General features: G+C 40.3%; 1 protein-coding gene across 1 annotated transcript in view; it reads left to right on the top strand.

Annotated features, from left to right (window-relative positions):
* Positions 1-3989: 3989 nt before the first annotated feature.
* Positions 3990-22934, top strand: part of LOC147463553 (uncharacterized) — a 71539-nt gene continuing 52594 nt past the window's right edge. The window contains exons 1-4 of the mRNA XM_086496808.1: positions 3990-4915; positions 5033-5266; positions 5333-5729; positions 6077-6461. Coding sequence (XP_086352934.1) covers positions 3990-4915; positions 5033-5266; positions 5333-5729; positions 6077-6461 — 1942 coding nt within the window. The remainder of the gene's footprint in view (positions 4916-5032; positions 5267-5332; positions 5730-6076; positions 6462-22934) is intronic.

Raw genomic sequence — 22934 nt, 5'->3', positions numbered from 1 at the left:
ATATGTCAAGCCTCTCGAGCTACGCGACGTGCAACAGCGCGAGATAGAGTTCAACATTCTTTGGGTGAGATTGATGTGCCTCGCTTGGAAGATTGCCAGCATTTGATAAACGTGAATCGATGCAATGAATTTCCTCAGGGAAGGATTGCATTGGATGTAGATAACGAGTCAATTCTCTCGCAAAGTTATGTAGGGATTGAAGTGGAAGACAATTTGGAAGCCAATAATGGAGATGTTCCTGAGGAGCCTGTAATTGTCTCCAGAGAGGGAGATTACTCCAAAGTTGAGACACTTTGCCTATCTATCACCTACTTATATTCTGAGAACACTTCCTTGATGCATATCTCTATGTTGTCTCTTTCTCATGAAAAGTGTATTCTTCACAACATAGGCAACTTGGATTTTGCATGTTCCTTTTGTGGTGCTTTATCTTAGAAAACAGAAGCAAATACCATTCGCACATTTGTGGGGAAGAGTTGTTGCAACTCAGGAAATGTTTCTTTGCCGCCATTAAGTGAACCTCCTTAAGAATTAAGGGAATTGATGCATGGGGTTAATACTAGAAGTAGAAAATTCTCGAAACATATCAGAGCATACAATAGTGTGTTGGCATTTGCTTCTTTGGGAGCTCATATAGATGAATCTCTCTGCCAAAGAAAAGGAATCTATACCTTCAAGGTGCATGGATCTATTTATCATAACATTGGTCCATTGATGTCAGAAGAGCGATCATGTCAAATCCCTCGCTTTGCTCAGTTGTATTTTTTTGACACTGAGAATGAGTTGCAAAACAGGATGAGTCATGTTTCTAAACTCAAACCAGATGTTTTGGAAAGCTTGCAATCGATGATGCATCGAGTAAATCTGTATGTTCAAGCTTTTAGGGGGTTTGCTACAATGGTCCAAACTTCCAATATTCCGGAGATTAGGATGGTCATTACCGAGAAGCGTACAAATGGCTGGCAATATGTTGCTCCAACAAGTGTGGAAGTTGCTGCAATCATGCCTAGTCAGAGTGAAGAGAGCAACATTGGCCATCGTGATATTGTGTTGAATCTTTTGGGTGGTGGTCTAAAACGAATCTCAAATTACCATAGGTCATACATGCCTCTATTATATGTGTTATTTCCAAATGGTGAAGAAGGTTGGAATCCTTACATACCCCAAGTGAACAGAGCGGAAGTAAGCAGAGAGCGAGTAAATGGAACTACAAAGTATATTTCTACAATGGATTTCTACAAGTATAGATTGCAAATTAGAGATGACACGACACAATGTATTTTATGTGGCGGTAGGCTACTGCAATAATATATTGTTGATGCATACAGTTGTATGGAGGAGTTGAGGCTTTTGTGGGTTCGTAATCATCAAAGTGAACTTCGCAGTGAGGTGTATCAGGGCTTGACAGATATGGTTGGAGCAAGAGATGGAACAAGGGATGATAGAGAACTGTTATTGGGTGCTAATGTTGGAAGAAGGGTTGTATTGCCTTCTTCGTATGTTGGTGGCCCTGGCTATATGCACCAGCTGTACCAGGATGCCATGGCAATTTTACGCAAGAGAGGAAAACCTGATCTCTTCATTACATTCACATGCAATCTTGGATGGAAGGAGATACAGGATGCATTACTACCTGGACAGACATCCAATGATCGTCCTGATCTTACTGCCCGTGCTTTCTACCATAAGTTCAAGGATTTGATGGGCTTGCTAATTAAGAGAGCTATTTTTGGTAAGGTCATTGAACACATTTCTGTGATTGAGTTCCAAAAGAGAGGCCTTCCTCATGGTCACATTCTATTTTTACTTGCATCTGAGCATAAGCCAACAGAGACATTGCATTATGATAAGATTGTGTGCGTGGAGCGTCCTGATAAAGTAATGTTTCCACAGTTGTATGATGTTATCAGTCAATGTAATGTGCATGGCCCGTGTGGAAACTTGAATAAGAATGCTCCATGTATGAAAGATGGAAAGTGCAAGTTTAAATATCCTCGAAGCTTCAGTGCATCGACTACTGTGGCTAGGGATGGATACCCAACGTACATGAGGAGGGATGTATGAAAGATGGAAAGTGCAGGTTCAAATATTTTGTCTGTGTGTGTGTGTGTGTGCCGCCGGGCGTCTACTGTGTCATGTCGCGCAAACAATGCACTCCATGAGACAACCTTACGAACAAGAAGCCTGTCTCGAACCTATTGCGGTCCGAGAAGTGCAATGCACTTGACATACGTACTAATTTATTGTTGCCTAAGTATGTGTTCTTTTCAAGTAACCCACTATCACGAATACCCTACTCCCTTTGTAAAAAGCCTTCTCCTTCTCATGAAAAGTGTGTTCTTCACAACATAGGCAACTTGGATTTTGCATGTTCCTTTTGTGGTGCTTTAGCTTGGAAAAAAGAGGCAAAGCACATTTGTGGGGAAGAGTTGTTGCAACTCAGGAAATGTTTCTTTGCCGCCATTAAGTGAACCTCCTTTAGAATTAAGGGAATTGATGCATGGGGGTAATACTAGAAGTAGAAAATTCTTGAAACATATCAGAGCATACAATAGTGTGTTGGCATTTGCTTCTTTGGGAGCTCATATAGACGAATCTCTCTGCCCAAGAAAAGGAATCTATACCTTCAAGGTGCATGGATCTATTTATCATAACATTGGTCCATTGATGCCAGAAGAGCGATCATGTCAAATCCCTCGCTTTGCTCAGTTGTATTTTTTTGACACTGAGAATGAGTTGCAAAACAGGATGAGTCATGTGTCTACCATAAGTTCAAGGATTTGATGGGCTTGCTGATTAAGAGAGCTATTTTTGGTAAGGTCATTGGACACATTTATGTGATTGAGTTCCAAAAGAGAGGCCTTCCTCATGGTCACATTCTATTGATACTTGCATCTGAGCATAAGCCAATGGAGACATTGCATTATGATAAGATTGTGTGTGTGGAGCTTCCTGATAAAGTAATGTTTCCACAGTTGTATGATGTTATCAATCGGTGTAATGTGCATGGCCCGTGTGGAAACTTGAATAAGAATGCTGCATGTATGAAAGATGGAAAGTGCAAGTTCAAATATCCTCGAAGCTTCAGTGCATCCACTACTGTGGCTAGGGATGGATACCCAACGTACATGAGGAGGGATGTATGAAAGATGGAAAGTGCAGGTTCAAATATTTTGTCTGTGTGTGTGTGTGTGCCGCCGGGCGTCTACTGTGTCATGTCGCGCAAACAATGCACTCCATGAGACAACCTTACGAACAAGAAGCCTGTCTCGAACCTATTGCGGTCCGAGAAGTGCAATGCACTTGACATACGTACTAATTTATTGTTGCCTAAGTATGTGTTCTTTTCAAGTAACCCACTATCACGAATACCCTACTCCCTTTGTAAAAAGCCTTCTCTTTCTCATGAAAAGTGTGTTCTTCACAACATAGGCAACTTGGATTTTGCATGTTCCTTTTGTGGTGCTTTAGCTTGGAAAAAAGAGGCAAAGCACATTTGTGGGGAAGAGTTGTTGCAACTCAGGAAATGTTTCTTTGCCGCCATTAAGTGAACCTCCTTTAGAATTAAGGGAATTGATGCATGGGGGTAATACTAGAAGTAGAAAATTCTTGAAACATATCAGAGCATACAATAGTGTGTTGGCATTTGCTTCTTTGGGAGCTCATATAGACGAATCTCTCTGCCCAAGAAAAGGAATCTATACCTTCAAGGTGCATGGATCTATTTATCATAACATTGGTCCATTGATGCCAGAAGAGCGATCATGTCAAATCCCTCGCTTTGCTCAGTTGTATTTTTTTGACACTGAGAATGAGTTGCAAAACAGGATGAGTCATGTGTCTACCATAAGTTCAAGGATTTGATGGGCTTGCTGATTAAGAGAGCTATTTTTGGTAAGGTCATTGGACACATTTATGTGATTGAGTTCCAAAAGAGAGGCCTTCCTCATGGTCACATTCTATTGATACTTGCATCTGAGCATAATCCAATGGAGACATTGCATTATGATAAGATTGTGTGTGTGGAGCTTCCTGATAAAGTAATGTTTCCACAGTTGTATGATGTTATCAGTCGGTGTAATGTGCATGGCCCGTGTGGAAACTTGAATAAGAATGCTCCATGTATGAAAGATGGAAAGTGCAGGTTTAAATATCCTCGAAGATTCAGTGCATCGACTACTGTGGCTAGGGATGGATACCCAAAGTACATGAGGAGGGATGATGGAAATTACACTGTTCGTAATAAAGTGAGAATGAGTAATAAATGGATTGTTCCATACAATCCATTTTTGTCAATAAGGTACAATGCACATATCAATGTGGAGGTTTGCTACACTATATCCGCTGTGAAATATCTCTACAAGTATGTGTATAAGGGACATGACAAGGCCACTATTGTTCTACAAGATAGTGAAGGGCTTCTAAATGAAGTTACAAACTATCTTAATGCTCGATATGTATCAGCATGTGAGTCTATCTGGCGTATACTTGGGTTTCACATGCATCAAGAGAAACCTGACATACAACGGCTCCAAGTTCACTTGCCTCATCAAAATCAAGTCATCTTTAGCGACAGAGTGACTGTACAAAGTGTGGTGGAGGGAGAGGTCAGCAAAAAGACAACACTCACTGAGTGGTTTGTTGCAAATCAACAATATCCAGAGGCCAATGATTTTTTGTACATAGACTTCCCAACAAAGTGGGTTTGGAAGCCAACAAGTAGAACATGGACTCAAAGACAGATTGGTGACATGATTGAAAGAATGTACCACATTGTTCCCAATGCTGGAGATTTGTACTATTTGTGTATGTTACTCAACATGTGCAAAAGATGTAAGTATTTTGAGGATATTAGAACCTTCAATGGACGAGTATATGACACAATTAAAGAAACATGTAATGCACGAGGAGTACTGTAAGTTGATGATGAATGGTTTCTTTGTTTGGAAGAAGCTTCTTTTCAACAAACAGGGCAACAATTGCTCCTACTGTTTGTAGTCATTTTGGTTTTTTGTGATCCAATACATCCTAGTGCATTGTGGAATCGATTTTGTAAGGAGCTTTCTGAGGACCATGTATATCATATGAGGGTTCGCACAAATGATGCAAATATCTGTGAACACATGGCACAAAACCAATCTTTGTCAAACTTAGAGACAATGCTTGAACACTATGGAAAGAGGCTCTCGGATTATTTTGGAATGCCCCAGGTGGATCACACATTGCAAATTATGAGTGAGCATGGAGTGCTTGCTGAAGAGTTCATGTATAACAGAGAGGAAAAAAGAGTATTTTCTGCTCGAATGGAATAATCTTTCAATGTTGGGCAAAGGGAAGTTTACAATCGGGTTTTACAAGCAGCTGGCATGAGCAGAGGGACTGTTTTTTTCTTGGATGGGCCAGGTGGAACGGGAAAGACTTATCTCTACAATGCATTGCTCTCTCGGATACGCGGAGAGTCCAAAGTTGCCTTGGCATGTGCATTGTCCGGGATTGCCACACAACTTCTCGACGACGGAAGGATTGCACACTCTAGATTCAAGATCCCTATTCATAAAACTTATGAGTCCACATGTAATATTAAAGTAAACAGCCAGCTTGCTAAGTTGTTGCGAATGAGCTCACTGATCATATGGGATGAAGCCCCCATGGCTCATAGACACGCTTTTGAGGCTCTTGATAAGACACTAAGAGATGTCATGAAAAATGACATGTTGTTTGGTGGAAAGGTTCTCCTCCTTGGTGGTGATTTCAGACAGATATTACCTATGTGCGTAAAGGGGGAAGAGAAGACATTGTTAATGCATCTTTGTGTCACTCATACATTTGGCAACGTATAGAAATCATGCATCTAACACAGAATATGCGAGTGGTCAATTGTGTAAGTAATGTTACTGAAAGAGAGTTTGTGCAATGGACACTTGATTTTGGTAATGGCGATGTTTGTGATGGGGACATACTTGATAATGTGGCCCTGGCGGCCTGCATGATGCTACCACAAAATAATTTGCAAGCTTTGGTTGCTTGCATATATAGAGACCTTGAAACATAGACTTGCCATGCAACCTTTTTCAAGGATAGAGCAATTTTGGCTCCACGGAACAAGGAGGTGGATGCTATAAACAATTTGGGCTTGCAACAATTTCCTGGTACTTATAAGGAATATGTCAGTGTGGACTTAGTGTGTGAATCCAATTGTGATAGCATTTTATTCACAAGTGAGTTTGTAAATAGTTTAGATCTTGGGGGAGGTTTTCCACCGCATGTTTTACAATTGAAACAGAATGCTCCAGTTATGTTGCTTTGCAATTTGGATCCAAGAAGTGGTCTTTGTAATGGGACACTCTTGATTTGTAAGCAAATCCACAGCAAAGTGATTGAAGCAAAAATCATTACAGGGTCACATGCAGGAAATGTAGTGTTCATTCCAAGGATTGATTTTCTCATGGGATCTAAACAAGGTCTCCCTTTTCATTTGAGACGTCGCCAATTTCCCCTACGTTGTGCTTTTGGGATGACAATCAACAAGGCGCAAGGCCAAACATTGGGAGTTCTTGGATTGTACCTCCCAACACCTGTTTTCACCCATGGTCAACTATATGTGGCAATGTCTCGCGTGATATCCTCTTCTGCCATCAAGGTTGTGGTTGGTGATAGTCACTTAACATGCATTAGTAGACATGGAGATCAAAGAACATACACTTCTAACGTTGTCTACAAAGAGGTGTTGCAATTGACCTGCCCCTTGCCACCTCCTTGCCATGGGGTTTAACGTGGTTGGATATGTTTCATCCAATAAAAAAGCACGGTGACTCTCGCAACTATTTCTTTGTCATTTATAAGCTTAGTATCTTCTTATGAAACATGGTGTGGCCTCAAGCAAGGTATATTCGCTGAAACAATTGACTAAGATTTATTAGTGCTGAGAGATTTATGATTCATGTGCTTTTTGATGAATTTCTAATCCTTTATGTATATGTATATGTATAAATGAAGATGGATCCTAATGGCTCTGTGACTTACACACTAGGGAGACGACCTCGACACGTCTGAGGTAAAATATTGTATATGTGTGTTTGTGACATTTCGATACTTTAAAGAATTTAAATCTCACAGTCAACTATTATGTATTAGATCCACCATTATGGAGGGGTCCAATCACAGCCATGCAGGTGATTCATCTACTCGAGGACTTGGATGTAGCAAGGTAACAATGTTGATGTTGATATAGTGAAGTAATAGCTTTTGTGTATCAAAATATCTATCTATATTAATAGCTTTTTGTTTGGCTATATATCACAATATTACCCATAATTCTTGATGGTGGGTATATATCATGCTTCATATGATTCGAGCTTGCTGTGCTACATTCAAGTTGCTATTCAGAGAGGATTCAGAGCACCTGTCACCATTGCAGAGTTAGGCAGAACCCGTCCAATTAATGCTATGTTTGCTCAGAATCTTAGTCTCGGTGCTTGGTTCCTACGTGTTTTTGTGTTAGGATCTCTTCCTCCAGTGATTGGTAGATGTGTTTTACATCGTGGACCATGGGTGGTTCGATACCGCAATAGGGCATGTCGTAGGCTACGCTTTTGAGCATATAAATCTTAAGTATCTACATGTTATATTTTTTGACATGGGAAATCTCACTTACTCTATATATGTTAGTGCAAAGTTAGTTTGAAAATATGTTGTGATGACTTTTGTTTAGGTTGTTGCATAAAGGTTTTCATGTTGTCTATCTTATAAATTTCAAACACATACAATACCTCTCTCTCTCTCTCTCTTATCAAGAATGAGAGAGAGAGAGAGAGGAAAAGAGAGAGAGCCCAATACATGGACAACAAAGAGAGAGAGAGAGAGAGAGAGAGAGAGAGAGAGAGAGAGAGAGAGAGAGAGAATCCACCCAGTATGTAGACAAAGGAAAATGCTCAAAAAACACCAAGGTTTAGTGTAATCCCACCTACAAAATTTGAGATTTACCTCTACATTTTAAATTTGAAGGAGGACTGATAAAAGAGTGCCCTATAGCCCTGATGACTGCAAGAGAGAGAGAGAGAGAGAGAGAGAGAGAGAGAGAGAGGGGCACCAGAAGAGGGAGGCTATACTAGATTTCATCTCCTTCGATGGTGTAGAGAGAGAGAGAGAGAGAGAGAGAGAGAGAGAGAGTGTAAATGTTCACCTGTTTTTATGAAATTTACCAAGAGCAAAGAGCTTGAGGGTAATAGAGGCCATTCCACCACCGAAGGCGGCACCGTTTTACTAGTATCCTTTAGTAATGGAGTTCTTCACATTTGCACCTCTAAACAACGTGTTCTAGCCTCCCTAGGGAATTGAACTTTGAAGATGCCTATGTCCAAAAGGAAAGAAAGTCAAAATGTTGTCGGCATTTTAACTTGAATTACTAATTTCTCTACTAAAAAGAGGTGATAAGTATTACCCATTTTCTAAGAGATAAGCTTGTAGGTCCCTAAATAGCATAATTCCTAGCAATTCAAGCCTTTCAAAACATCTAAAGGGAATAAGTAAAGGGTGAGTTTAGGAAACGAAAAGACCCACCAAAGTGGAAAGTTGAAAAACTTTTTGTGTTTTAAATACAAAGAGAGATGGTCGAGTGCACATTATTACATTTGTGTGTTTTTTTTTTTAATTGGTGTCTTTTTCTTTTTAGAGTGTCTTTGCACTATCTAAGTAGTAAATATATTTTATCAAAAACAAGAAAGACAGTATACAATAGAGACTTTAATTTGAAGAAAACGCGACATAGAATAAATAAAGGAGTCAAGATTGATATGTTGCTACTCATTCAAAGAAGCAATCTATTTGTTCAAATCTTAATATAATAGCCAAACCTCCAAAAGAGAGAAGTACCATGCCTCATTTAATGAAATCCACTAACACCTCATGGAACAAATCTCGAGTTTTCTTATTTGGAAAATCTATCAACAAAGAAGATTCTCTCTCTCTCTCTCTCTCTCTCTCATTTTAGTGCATGCAGAGCGCATGCTTTCCTTGCATACTTGTGCAAACCTTTAGGTTTTCTAGTGCATGCAAAAGTGCTTGCATTGGAAGAGTGCATGCTATGATGAGTGCTATTGCCATACCTACATAGATCCACTCCGGTGCCTTCGGTGCCTCCAGTGCCTTCATCACCTCCTTTGCAACCCCAGCACTCAACTTCCCATTCTTTTCAACTCTTTCATAGTGTACAACTAGTGAGTAGCCCAATTTCTTATGCCATAATACTTGATTAACTCCTTATATGTCCTGCTAGGGCTTCAAAGATCTATGTGCATAGCCTTAACAAATGCACTCTATGTATATTTATATGGCCTCTCTTTGGTCCAAGGACCTTATTGTGTTATACCAAATTTTAGTGCATGTCATGATGATGGAGATTTGAGTGGCTAAGAGTGAAGACTTGATGAGAAAATTGGAATACTCTTTGTGAAGGCTTCAAGTGCTAGAAGGATACAAGCATAAAAAAGGACACTTGACAGTGATGCTAGACCACATAGATTCATAATTTCATGTAATAACTAATGTATGTCAATTACGTGGTTTGTCATTATGCATATACAAAAACATTATGAAAGATGTAGAATCCACTTTCTTGACATTGTTGAAAATGCAAAGTCAGAACAAGTTATGCATGAGGTGATGCCTGGCCTCGTTGGCAAATGAGACTTGGGATCTGATGTCATTGCCACAAGGCAAAGTTATCATTGGTTGTATGTGGTTCGACGTGATGAAGCATAATGTAGATATGATAGTGAGTAGATGTGAAGCTATATTGGTACCAAAAGATCATGCTTAGACTTATGGGATTGAGTATGAGGAGAATTTTAGCCCATGATGAATATGGATCCATAGTGCTCTTATTGTAGTGATTGCACCAAAAGGTTGGATTTTCTATCATGGGATGTGAAGGATGCATTCATGCATATTGATTTGCAAGAACAGGGATAGGCATATGGGTATGAGACACCCCAAATATGTACATATATATTGAAGAAAGAACTTTATGGGCCAAAGAAAGAACCTAAATCTTGGCATGAAAGGATTGTAGCATACTTGGTTACCATTGGTTTTTGTATAGTCAATCTATATAGGGACATCACATGTGCTAGAGAATAAAGCAAGTATTGTAACAATTTGGATCTCAATGAATGATTTGATTGTTAGAGGCAGTCATCGTGCTAAAATAGATCATGTAAAAATTCTCTTAAAGCAAGAAATTTACATCAAAGATTTGGGTGAGCTGTGGTATATTTTGAGCATTGAAACTATAGCACAAAGGAGGTGACATATGGCTATCACAAACAATATATGCATGAGAAACACTATCAGAGTATTGTATGGTTGATTGTAAGACTATTGCTATGCCCTTGGATCAAAATTTCAAGATGGAATCTAATGTGGGTGAACTGATTAAGAAAACAAGAAATATGTGGGTCGTTTGTTCTATCTCACAATCTCACAAATGAGATTCATGTGTCATGGTCATATTGGAGAGTTAATTTATGTAGCTTCCCAATAAGCCCAACTTGGATGAAGTGAGTACACTATGCTATGTGTGTTTGGAAAAAAATTCTCTTTCTTGCTTTTCACGCTCTTCAGTGCTTTTTAGCACAAAATGAGTGGGGTTTTGCTATAATTGGATCCTGTGAAGCTATGGTTGAATTTTGAGAAAATTTGATTTTTCTTGCCCTTTTCGCTTCCAATTTTTATAAGATGTAGCATTGTAATCATGTAAGGGTTGTACGAGAGGCTACGGTTGTATTAGTTGCCAAGATTCCATTTAGCTAAATTAGGATGGCAAAAGTGTCGAAAGGAAGTTGGCCTAGTGGTAAACGTGAAGGCTTTAAGCGCACCCACTATGATTCAATGCTTGAGACATGAGGGTGTGGGAGAGTGGGCGCAATCTCGTAAAACTAGTTGAAGCGAAGCTTTGAATGGCTTTTAAAAAAAAGGGGATGGCCAAAAGTGAAGGGTAGGAACTAAATTAGGGGGTGATGGTTGACCATAATAAAGCAAAAGCAAAGTGGGCATGTTTTTAAGGAAAGAGAATATTTTTCTAAAAACTAGGAGAGATTTTGGGGGAGATTTTTGGGCGTCCAATTTTGTTGTCTTTCTCTCTCTACTCTTTGCCATGTACCCAGGACCTCCACTACTATGAAGCCCTTTATATCACGTACATTCAAACAACATTTAAATAACCCCTCTTCATAGACATATTTTGATGAATATAATTACCCCTTTTCCTTGAAAACATGCAATTTTTTTTCCGAAGTGATTTTTAAAACCTCTTCTATCGATGTAAGCCTGCAAATTTCTTGAAATTAGAAAACTCTCTTGATGAATTCACATGCTACACTTACATATTTTAAGGTGAACCACCCAGGGCCAAGAACCTATATAAGGAGTATGAGGCTCATACACAAGATACATACAGCCATATACACACATATAGTTATCTATATACCTTCAAACATACACTTATTGACGGTGAATTAAACTATCCTTCTCTCCTTCACCAACTATGTGCTCTATGTAAAAGCTCTCACTTGTCACACGTGAGAAGAAGAAGCTTCTCTCTTGCTTTCCCTTTCATGGTGATTGTACTTTTCACCACCAACCTCGTGGCATAAACCTCTATGTAGCTCTCATCATCATTGATATCTTGCAACAATGCAAAAGACAAAATAAAATTGTACAAAACATATACAAGGACATCATCAACTTTGACCTCAGTCAATGCCCACTCGCTCACTAAATTTGTGTTCATCCAACTCAAATTGTAGAAGTATAGAGTAATTGACTACATACTCCTCACCAAAGTCACACACATCTCACAGGTATCTCACAATACGCTGCAAAGTGCCCCTATGCTCAAAGCTAGTATCAATCATTATATGACTAACTGCTCCCATTGAAAATGCACTACCATAAATGCAATCTCGAGTCTTGAGATCAGTATCTCATACATGAGACTCCCAAATTTTGATAAAAATCCTGGCAATCTCTATCAACGAGACCGTCTAGTCAAATCTAGCTCAGAACTCCACTCATGGCAGTCATCTTAACACCTTGACTCTAATCTTTGGGATTCATCCTCGTGCCCATTGCACATTACATGCATACCAAAATCATCTTTATGCCATGAACCCTATGCATCAAGAGCAATGTCAAGCTCCAACTCACATGCATCATCCTCTGGCCTAAGCATATCCATGAATGATAGAATCATGATTGAATCCTCAATGCACAAGAAATCTATATCCATTATTGTATCCCAATAACAAGCCCTGTCACACAACGGCCTGCACAATTTGATCAACATGCTCACTAACTAGAGCATCCTATGTTCCATCTACAAAGAAGACATGCCTCGTCTCTCTGCATGGTTGCATACTCATGAAGACCGTGTTGTCTCAACGTGATGTACTTGCATCACATGAATCATGCCAACACTAGCTCCTCGCATTATGACTAGCTATCCACGATGCAATCTGAAATAGAGCTCATCCAACACTACCTAGCATTTTTTGTCTCTTAATTGACTCATAGAGATCAAAATCTATGTGAAACTTGGCACATAGCGCACATGTTGCAACACGTATGATGCACCACTTAGCAATGATAATCTAACATCTTTTTCACTAACTATGTCATGCACTAAACCATTAGCTAGACACACACGTCAAAGCATACCACTAGCATATGTACTAAACTACTCACAACTCGACACACACATCCAAGCATACCACTATCATATGTACTAAACTAATCACAACTCGACATGACATGAAACCTAGCACTTGCATCTAGTATCCAATGTGAAGGTAATGTGTCATCAATTAACATAAGAAAGTCAAGAGTAAACATAGAAGCAAACTCGACATCCCCGTCCTATGTAGCCTTATACGATACCTCTGCTCCCACATCAATCAAAGTGATAGCATTTGTCCCTTTTTGCGTCCGTAAAAACAATGCATGCATACATGACTCATATGACCACAATGCCAATGCACAATATCTCTCTGTCTGCGAGATCATCCTCTAATTGTAGGCATATCTCTAGACTCATTTGTGCCCAAAGCATTGCACAATCTCTGGCATAAATCTATAGCTATACATGCATCCAAACTGATGTGGTAGACAAATTCACCAAGGTGTAAATAGTAAAATGATCATCAAACATGCAAGCTCCTCCAAGTCTTCCCACTCATCATCAATCATAGACTCTAGCGTAGCATCCATGCCCTGCAGTGGAAACATCTAGCCCAACTGAGTCAATGCATCATGCATGCATACCTGCTTTCCAATTTTTGAATTTTGAGCCATCAAACCTCATAAACTTTGATAATGATGTACTTTCCAAATCCATGGAGACCTATGAACAAGATTAAGTACAAATTGATCTACTAATAATAGACAAAGCCTGGCTAATTCATACCATCAAGCACTGTCAAAATAGCAAAGCTTGGCTAACTCATACACCAAGTAGTGTCAAAATACAACATATATTTTTCCATAAGCTATCCAAGAGAACTGTTAGCAAATGTGGCGATCAATGTAATGAGTCAAGGAGCAAAGTTTCTCAAATGATGCCAAAACCGCTCTAATCCAAGAGCCTATGTAACCAAGAGCACTATGCATTAAATGATGAATCTTTCATCAACAATCTCCCTCCTAAAGAGAGTACCACATAACCAATGTCAAATCCAACAAATATGGGGATTCAAACTCAAACTCAAACCAAATAAGTGAAGCACAACCACTTTCACAATGCAATGCCATAAAAAAATTGCAAAGCAACCACTGAACTCCTGCCAAATGCAATCAAGCCAATTGCAAATCAATGCACATGAACGATGAAATTGCTGGGAAAATTCGATAGAGATCTGCAAATATTCGACCAATTTGCCAGAATAACCAAGACAATGCTTGTATCGAGAGCAAACCATGCGCATCAAACCTCACTCAAAAATACTGGGCTTCCCCAAAGTATCAACTCTCTAAACTTGGAAAATAGTCCTACAAACCCAAAACAAAAAGTGCATCACTGCACTTTGGAAGCAAGGCAATGACTAGCAAGAACCTGGATGCAAAGTGAACTTCCAAAATATAGACAAATTGATGCTCCAAAAACATCTAACAATTAGCCCACATATGCCACTGCAAAACAGAGAATATCATCACCAAAAAGCACACATCATGTGCTTCCACATGGTAATACAAACGAACATCAAAGCATGCATCAAATGAGCAATATATACCAACTAAAAAATCATCTCACCACAATCATGTCAAAATGTCTGCAAAACTCTCAGTCTCCAAATCCGTGCACCATTCTCTTCGAAATCGGTTCAATCACACGCATAACCTGTGAACAATCCGCTCTCAAATCGTGAGAGTCTAGAGGAGTGAATAGATCAACCAAATGTTCTCGTTTGATGCACATAACTTTGCTAAAATTTCATCCCATGCTCTCTTCACGGAGAGAAAATCATAAATGCACAAAACAAGAGAACAACCAAGCTCAATCCAAGCTCTCTGGATGTAGCAAATCAGCTCCAAAGCACTCTAAATCATCACAATATGCAGACATGGTTTGCATATTTATCTGCAATTGTATATGTATGCATATACATACACAGGGAAAAAACACTTGCAATGCAAAAAAAATGTATATAGAAGAATCTAAAATGTGGACCAACTTGCTGTCTGAAGTAGATAACTCCCAAACCGTGCCATATTTGTAGAAAAATCTTTCTGCAAAGTTGTAGAGCACACAAAAAAGATTAGGAACTCCAAGAATTTACATGAAACATTGATTCTATCTAAGAGAAATCTACTTTGCAAAAACAATGTAGTCTATCCTACACGACTTAAAGGCAGTCTCTGAGCAACATGACTTACAAAACTTACGGGAAGATTGAGCAATGTGACTCAAAATTGTTCAGTACTTTGAGAAAAAAAAATCTTTTACAAAGTCAAAGAGCACAAAAAATTGTTTCAAAATTGAAAGAGTTGGCCTAAATGGACACCTTTTGACATAAAAAAACATATATGCAAAAACATGCTAAAATTTTTATGTGTTTTGTCTGCTTCACGCTTGCTACCCTACCAAGCTCCAATGGTTCTCTCCAATCCTTAGGCTTTGATACCAGTTGAAGTGCATGAGTGAGAGCATGTGTATGTGTTTTTATTTGTGTGTGTGTGTGTGTGTGTGTGTGCGCGCTACAGATAGAGATGCAGTGGCCTTGCAAAATACCCAAAATAACACGCTTCAAGCCATAAAAGAACAAATATGCATACGTGACGAGTCACACAATCCATAGTTGAGTTAAAAGCGAGCAGAGAGAGATAGAGAACAAGACAGAGCATGCAGTGCACCTCCTAGAGTGGAGTGCTACACCAGAACGGCAAGAGAGAAGAGAGGAGAGGAGAAAAGAATTGTCATAATAATCAATATCTAATTCTCCTAAATGATTTTCTCATATTAAACTGATCATTTAATGTGGGGAAGTGCCAAGGGAGAAAAAGCTAGAATATTGGTTAAGTTAGTAGACCGGCCACAGTAGGGATCCAAAGGAGGGAAAATAGGGATCCAAAGGGGGGGGCATCTGCAAAAGAGCCATGTGAAACAACGGGCTAAAAAGACCCTAAGGTTCAGCCCATTAAGACTTCCAAAATGCTAAGGTTCCAAAATTCAAAGGTTGTGTCCAAAGGTCAACCTTAGGGAAAATTGGATGCTTAGTGTGTGCCCAAAAAGTCTTTCTAAATCCTTACATGGGAGGGGGCGAGCCCCAAAGCTAGGGGATGAGAGAGAAAGCCACACACACACACACAGGCTCCCTTTACACAAAGGGAATGAGGGACACATGTCAGCTCCCTAGGCCAGATGCCCACAAGCTATGTCCAATTCCTATTGGAAGACCCTTGAAGTGGACCAATGAGAATTAAGCTAGAGTAAATCTAGTTTAATTAATTTAAAAACATTTAATAAAAGAAACCAATAAGAATTAAGTGTCCTAGAAGACTATTGGGCAATCTCCCAAGGGGTCCAATGAGCATTCAGGAGCCCCATGGCTTGCCTGATTCCTATTGGCCAGGAGGCAAAGGGGTCCAATGAGAGTTTAGTCTAATTATTTAATTATCTAAAGCTCTCACAAAAGGGGAAAGGGGGACACATGTCAGAAGGCTATCACTTATGCTGCTTAATCCCTATCGGCTTGACCTGGGGAGGTCCAATGAGGCAAAAGCCAGACTAACTTAGCAGCTAGGGCTCGCCCAAGAGAGAGAGGGGGCTGATTTTTGCTTGGCATTCACTCTCACACTCTCACACTTGACCATGTGTGAAGGGAAAATACTCTATCTCCTCCCAAGCTTTAATGGAGAGCTCATCACCTACTCCAAGCTTGTGAGATAGAAGCCTACATCAACACTCTCTTGGCATGTGGATGCAAATCCAACCAAGAGCCAAGCTTCAATGCATGCTCATCTTCTCTACCAAGCTAATTACTAAGCTAAGCTATGCTAATATGAGTGATTATGTGAGGAGATGTACTTCTTTCTCGTAAGATACTTCTTTTTCCTCTCAATCTACTCTCATACCTGCTAGCTCTCACCATCTTCGAAGGTGTGTGAGGTCTTGGGTCTGAGAACGGGGATAATTCAAGTTGTGTTTGATTAAGTGTTTTGCTTGGTGTATGAAGCTTCCATCTTCATTGCACTAGCTAGTCTTGAAGGAACACAAAGAATTGTATTGTACAATGTCTCTCTTGATGGGAGAAACCATAATACAAAGCCTTTTGGAGGGGGGACCGGCTCCATGCAAATCCGGTCCTCAACTGTTGTCAATAGCTTAATTGCTCTCTCTTTTGAAAGTATTGTCGATGCTATCTAACTAGGTGTTATGCTTTTTGTTGCTCTCTCCACCCAAGCACTCTTGTAATTCTCATTAGGAATCTATTCTAATGAAATGCCCACTATGTTCATGCTAATTTCCGCTACAAATAAGATTTTAGGCCATTAAATGTTACATTGGTATCAGAGCTCAAGGTTTCTCTTTTCTTGCTCAAGAAGGGAGGTCCTCAAGCTAGCTACAAATGGTTGGTATTATTAATTGCCTGTGAGTAAGTAGAATAGGGATTTTTCAGCCTTTCAGTGCGCCTGCCTTTGTGCAGTTAACGGGGCATCACCGTCGAGAGCTATGGTCTTAATAGTGGAGTCCTACGGGGCTTGCCTACGGCTTAACCACTATTGAGCTATTAGAAGCTTGACAGGAGCCGGTGCTGTTTTGGTGTCGAAAGACCCTCTCTTCTATTCCTTGCAATTAATGGTATTCGAGCCGCGGGTACAGTAGCTTGAGTGCTTTTTCTAAAGGGGTAAAGAGGAGTAGCAACTAGGGCTTGAAGTGCCAAAGTACACCTAAAAAGTTTACACCTAAAAGTTGTTAGAATGGCTGACAATATTAAAGAGAGTGAAATTAATGTTGATAACTTTGATTTTGCTCATGAGCAAGCTACTAATGATGCTTCAATGCTTGTTAATTATCTTGTTTCTAGGCTTCAACAAGCCATGGGCAATCCATCTCTCCAAAGTGAAGTGCAACGGCAGCTCCGTGCTCACGGGATTCTCCAAGCTCATCACCATGACGAGAGAACACCTAGGAAGCCTCCTTGTGAGACTACCAAAAGAGGTCTCTCTCCGATTCGGGAAGAAGAAGAGAATCCATATGAAGGGCTCAAGAACTTACTTCTTGATGATGCATCTCCTTCCCAAAGGAGAACTCAAGAGCCTCCACCGAAGGAACGAGAAAAAAGCGAGTCTCCCGCCACCTCGGCGGAGATGGCTCCACGAAGACGGCGGGCTAAACGCTCTCCATCACCACCAAAGCGGAGAAGACCATCACACTCTTCTCCACGCCATAATTCAAAGAGGGATGATAAAAAGCAAGAGAAGAAAAAGGCGAGAAAGAGGACACCCTCTTCTCCATCTTCTTCATCCTCTTCCTCTTATGAAAGCTATGGTGAAGACGACAAAGATCAAGACAAGAAAAAGGCGAGAAAGAGGTCACCCTCTTCTCCACCTTCTTCAAATTCTTCATCTTCTGAAGAAAGTGATGGTGCAACTTTTGAACCATCAAAAAGAAGAGGCCATAGGAAATCCTATGCCGCATGGAAGAGGTCGTCCAAGCTGAAGAAATTCAAAGAGGGAGGGAAGAGCATCTCTTTCCTTACCTATGATGGCACCTTCGGTGCTACAGACAAAGTTTTGGCCTTTATCCAGCAATTCGATGCGGCGTTTGGAGATGAGGGCTTCACGGAGTCCTCTAAGCTACGCCATGTAGCTTGCACTTTCAAAAGTCCGCCAGACAATGGTGGTCTAGCCTACGAGCCAACGGTGAAGCTCCACGAACATGGAAGGCTTTAAGAGCTTCCATTATGAAGCAGTTTTTGGCCACCGATGCCAAAGACAAAGTACTCACCGAATGGCGAAGCTTAAAGCTCTCTCCCAATGAATCCATCCACAAATATGTAGACAAGTTTTGGGACCTACAACTCAAAGCCACTGTCTTCAAAAAGTTGGATTTTGGAGAGCAAAAGCAACAATTTTGTGCGGGCTTAACCGAAGAAATGGCGGAGTATGTCAACTCCCAAAGGCCACGTACCATATCGGCGGTAATACACCATACTATGGTGGCCTCGCGAATCAATTTCCAAACGGGGGGTAAAAGAAATAATAAGCCCCCGGAAAACAAAGGTTCCAATGAGCCTAAGGGAAGGACAATGTCCAAAAGTCTCCTAAGGGCAATTCCAACAAAGCTAAAGAGAAGGGAGTTTACAAAGGAAAGAATAAACTCTCTCCTGAAGAGCTTGAGCGTTATCGTAAAGATAACCGGTGTTTCAAGTGCGGCGAACAAGGGCATGCGTACCGCGCTTGTCCCCAAAAGAACAACCGCCAAGATCCTCCTAGAGCTTCTTTGGTTGAAATCCAAGAGGAGGAGATTCACCAAACTCACCACAAAGGATCTCCTCTATGCCATGCTTGGGGAAAGGTAAGAGAACATGATGCTTTTATTCTCTTTGACCCTGGTTCTACTCACAATTTCATATCTATGGAGTTAGCCACCAAGCTAGGCATACAATCCTACGAGATGGGAGATATCCTACCCGCAGACAGTGCCTTCAAGGGGCAAGAAGCTTCAGTCACTCCCTTAATCGGGAAATTGAGGCTTCATGTCCAAGGCTATGTGGACAAAGAGGATTTCTTTATCTCTCCTCTCAAGCATGAGGATGTAATCCTAGGGGCACCATGGTTTGACCGTCTGGCTGCCCATGTTAAATTTCCTGAAAGGAGAATCTCCTTTAAGTTCAGGGAAAAGGACATGTATATAGATGCTAGGGAGATGGGTAACACCATCCCCATTGTACATACACCAGCTTTCAACAAGTCAATAAAGAGCTCTATTTCCGTGTACATGATTTTTGTTAAAGATTCTCAAAATGAACCTAATGCTTTAGCAAAAGAAAATAAAAGCAACCAAAAGGAATTAGAGTTATCCAATTTTCTCAAGGGGTTTCAAGATGTCTTTATTGACGACATCCCTTGTGAGCTACCTCCTAAACGAGGTAATGACGACCATGCAATTGAACTTCTTCCAGGAAGTTCACCGCCTAACAAACCTCCTTATAGAGTTTCTCAAGCTCAACAAGAGGAGATTATGCGGCAAGTGCATGAGTTAATTGAGAAGGGCATGGTTAGGCCTAGCTCATCTCCATTTTGCTCACCTGTGCTATTAGTGCAAAAGAAAGACGGCACATATCGTATGTGTGTCGACTATAGAGCACTAAATAGGATCACTATCAAGAATAGGTTTCCCGTTCCACGGGTAGAAGACCTATTTGATAAGCTACAAGGATCGACCTACTTCAGTAGGATTGACCTAAAAAGTGGCTATCATCAAATAAGGATAGTTGATCAAGACATTGTAAAGACCGCATTTCGTACTACATTTGGTCTTTACGAATACATTGTCATGCCTTTTGGCTTGACTAATGCACCAGCCACATTTAACCGCTTGATGGAGAAGCTGTTCAGACCTCATCGAACCTTCACTGGAGTGTTCTTTGATGATATTATCATCTACTCTAATTCATTAGAGGAACACAAGCAACACCTCCAGGTAATATTTCAAGTTTTAAGAGAGAATAAACTTTATGTTAATCGAAAGAAAAGTGAATTTTTCTTGCAAGAGATTCAATATTTAGGTCACATTATCTCTCAAGATGGAATCCAAATGGATCCATCCAAGTTAGAGGTAATAAAAGGATGGCCTAAACCAAGGAATCTTCATGAACTAAGAAGCTTTATAGGTATGTGTGCATACTATAGACGCTTCATAGAAAAGTTCTCACAAATTGCGGGACCATTACATGACCTAACAAAGAAAAATGTTAGGTATACGTGGTCTGCTAAGGAGAACAATGCTTTCGAAAAGCTTAAAGAAAAGCTTATCTCTCAACCTGTGCTTACACTACCGGATCTCTCAAAACCATTTGAGGTCCAATGTGATGCTTGTGGTGATTGCCTTGGGGCTGTTTTGCTCCAAGAAGGGCACGCCATAGGCTATGAGAGTCGAAGGCTCGACCCTGTTGAGCAAGCTCTAGGCATATACGAAAAAGAACTCCTTGCAGTTCTACATGCCTTAGACTCATGGAAGCACTATTTATTGGGGACTCCTTTCATTCTGCGAACGGATCACCAAAGTCTTAAGTACTTCATGACGCAGACCAAGCTCTCCGACAAACAAATGAGGTGGGAAAATTTCCTTTCGCAATTTCATTTTCATATTGCTCACATTGCTGGCAAGCATAATCAAGTAGCCGATGCACTCTCAAGACGACCGAGAGTGAATGCGGTTTCCATAGCAACTCACAATGATCTATCTTCAATGATAGATGAGTATGCTATTGATCCCGATTTTAGAGATGTGATTTCAGCCCTTGCATTAGGGAAGAAAGAAGAACCATTTACTTTACAAGATGGTTATCTTCTCTATGGCAATAGACTATGCGTTACTAACTCACTACGTGAGAAAGTAATGTATGAATCTCATGCTCCCCCATATGCGGGGCATAGAGGGATTCAGTCTACCCTAAAGGGAATTGAAACATATTTCTATTGGCCTACCATGAAAGTGAACATACATGAGTATGTTTCCAAATGTGTGGTATGTCAAAAGACAAAATTTGATAGAGGGAAGCAACTTGGATTGCTTCAACCCTTGCCAATCCCTAATTCACCGTGGGAGAGCATATCCATGGATTTTATCTTTGGATTGCCTAAGTCTATCCATGGGAATACGGGAATATGGACGATAGTAGACAGGTTCAGTAAACAAGCTCATTTTATACCTGTCAAAAAGACTATCAAAGCCCATCAAATGGCAACCCTCTTCATTTCACAAATTTTCAAGTACCATGGCTTGCCAATGTCCATAGTGTCGGATAGAGATCCTAGAATGACCAGTAATTTTTGGAAGGGTCTCTTTGAGAATTTAGGAACAAGGCTAAACTTCTCTTCGGCCTATCATCCACAAACTGATGGCCAAAGTGAAATAGCTAACCTAACTATTCTCGATCTACTAAAAGCCTATGTAACGGAAGTAGATCAAAGATCCCAATGGGAGAAGTACTTACCCTTAGTAGAGTATGCTTACAATAACACTGTACATACTTCTACAGGAAAAGCACCTTTCGAGGTAATTGAGGGAAGATCAAAAAGTCCCTTGCTACTTAAGGTACATGGGAAGATCTTCGCTGCAGATGAGTATAGCCGAGACCTACAAGAATCTTTCCAAAAGATTAAGGATGCTATCTCTATCTCACAGCAAAGGCAAAAGGCTGCTGCTGACAAGCACAGAAGAGCCCAAGCCTTTAAAGAAAACGATTGGGTCTTGTTAAAGTTTCCCAAAGCTCGATTAAGGCACACGACGGGCAAGAATCCTACGGGCCACCAAAAGTACTATGCTAAACTAGCAAAAAGGTACTATGGTCCCTTCCAGATTCTTAGGCCAATCAATGAGATGGCCTATCAACTTAAGTTGCCCAATCATTGGCTCATACACAATGCTTTTCATGTGAGCCTCTTGAAGCCTTACAAAGGAGAGCCACCTCAAGAACCAACTATTGAAGACCCACCGGAGATCGAGGACCACGAGGAGGTGCTGCAGCCCGAGTCCATTCTCCGACATGAAGACAAGGTATTAAGAGGCGGTAAGACTATCCGACGATATCTTATTAAGTTTAAGAATTATCCTTTTGAAGATGCTAGATGGATGCAAGGCATACAATTAAAGGATAACCTAAACCTTGTCAATGCTTACAATGCTTCCCAAGAGTAAGCAAATGTACAAAATGTTAAAAATGAACAAAAATTTTTGTCTTATAAGACTCTCTTTTTCTTTATTTGTGCACAAAAATGAAGTAGTATGCATGCTTAGATCAAGTTTGCGGAGACGACGTCTCCCGAACACCAAGTAGAGCTTGTCACTCTACTATGGAAGACTGATAGGACTAATGTGCAGACATGCTTGCGGCAGCCTCAGGCTCTCAAGCGCCAAATGGACTAGTCATCCATTATGGAATGATGTCATAGGGTAACATAGGGATCCTCTACCCGCTAAGAAAAGGACTCATGCATATGCTTTATCTTCTCTACACCATAGTCGAGGACGACTATGATTTCAAGAGAGAGGTAATGTCATAATAATCAATATCTAATTCTCCTAAATGATTTTCTCATATTAAACTGATCATTTAATGTGGGGAAGTGCCAAGGGAGAAAAAGCTAGAATATTGGTTAAGTTAGTAGACCGGCCACAGTAGGGATCCAAAGGAGGGAAAATAGGGATCCAAAGG

This window comes from Adiantum capillus-veneris, chromosome 2 (genome assembly GCF_014529385.1).
Source record: "Adiantum capillus-veneris isolate H3 chromosome 2, ASM1452938v2, whole genome shotgun sequence".
Taxonomy (NCBI): Eukaryota; Viridiplantae; Streptophyta; class Polypodiopsida; order Polypodiales; family Pteridaceae; genus Adiantum; species Adiantum capillus-veneris.
Note: the sequence above shows the minus strand (reverse complement) of the source record. Positions and strands in the feature narration are given on the sequence as shown.